At 59.7% G+C, this 1,297-nt stretch overlaps 1 protein-coding gene across 1 annotated transcript in view; it reads left to right on the top strand.

Annotated features, from left to right (window-relative positions):
* CEP68 (centrosomal protein 68kDa) overlaps positions 1–1,297 on the top strand; it is an 8,367-nt gene that overhangs the window by 3,879 nt on the left and 3,191 nt on the right. The window contains exons 5-6 of the mRNA XM_010137011.1: positions 182–278; positions 720–874. Of these exons, the coding sequence (XP_010135313.1) occupies positions 182–278; positions 720–874 (252 nt within the window). The remainder of the gene's footprint in view (positions 1–181; positions 279–719; positions 875–1,297) is intronic.

Genomic DNA, 1,297 nt, shown 5'->3' with positions numbered 1-1,297 from the left:
AAAGCCACCCACCGCTGGCGCAGTCCTGGCCAGCAGTGATGGGGGTGCGTCAGGGGTGCAAAGGCGAGTTTGGGAGTACCGGGGACCTGCTTGGGGGAAACTGCTCCCTGGACAACCTGCCACGGGTGCGTCTCCTCCAAACCCCCTCAAAGCAGCGCTCCTCTTCTTTTTCCCTTCTCAGGAGTTCAGGAAAGAGGTGGCCAACCACCGCAGCCTGACGGAGAGCGTGCTGGAGCGGGGAGAAGCCCTCCTCGACTGCATGGCATCGAACTCACCAGGTGAGGAGGAATGCTGGAGTGGGGCTGGTCACGGACACAGCCAGTAGCAGCTGCCCCCCGGAATCCCTGCCCCCCTGGCGAGCGCGTGGGTGGGGAAGCGGTGGACAGTTGGCCGTTCAGCGGCTGTGTGGGCAGGAGGAGTGACTGACACCCTCTTTAGGGGTCGAGTGCTGCCTTGTGCATGGGCTTTCTTACACAATCCCGAACGTCTCCTTGGTGAGCCCCACTTCCTGTATCCTCACTGTCAGACTGGAGCCTTCTGGGTCACCTCCCACCCCCTCCAAGCTGCATCACCACTTGGATGGGGTGAAGACCAGCCCATTGATTTCCAGCACCGGATTTCCTTCAGTCGCCGGGCGAGCAGGACTCTCTCTCACTGCTCTTACGGACACTGAACTGTCAGGTTGCCACCACCTCCGTTCATACCGTTTTGTTTCCCAGTGCTGAAAGACACGCTGAGTCTGATTGTGAGGCAGTCAGAAGCGCTGGAAACGCACGCGGAGCGCTGGCACGAGTCCGTGCTAGCTGCCGTGGGTCCCAGGCAGGACGAGGGCGGGACGGAGGACGAGGGGGTGCCGCAGCCGGCTGCGCCATGGGTAAGCAGGGGGCAACCTAGCCTTTCTGTGGCGGGGTGGGAGGGAGGGAAGCGTAGCAGGAAAAACACCTAAATTAGCAAACACCACGCATGAGGCTTTATTATTGTGATGTCTTTAAATCTGTTTGGAAAGTGAGAAAGGGCAAGAGAAGCAAGTGAATTCAGGTGTGAAACATGGGCTAGAAAAGTTGTTTGCTGGTTCCTTCACCATCTTCCTTCAAGTAAAAGGGCAGTTCCAGGAGTGTGAGTGTGAAGTGGCGAGGGGCACGTGGTGGCCGAGGGCAGCCCGGCAGCGGCAGGGGGTGCAGTGCTGCAGGACCCTCCGCACTCACGCCGCAGAAACCCACATCTTACGACACCGTTACGGCTGTTAGAAGGCACTGGGGCCAGCGACGCAGGAAGGGGCTCCAAAGCTTCTGAGCAA

This window comes from Buceros rhinoceros, unplaced genomic scaffold (genome assembly GCF_000710305.1).
Source record: "Buceros rhinoceros silvestris isolate BGI_N320 unplaced genomic scaffold, ASM71030v1 scaffold42155, whole genome shotgun sequence".
Lineage (NCBI taxonomy): Eukaryota > Metazoa > Chordata > Aves > Bucerotiformes > Bucerotidae > Buceros > Buceros rhinoceros.
The sequence above is the reverse complement of the archived record's forward strand: the minus strand, read 5'-3'. Positions and strand labels throughout refer to the sequence as shown.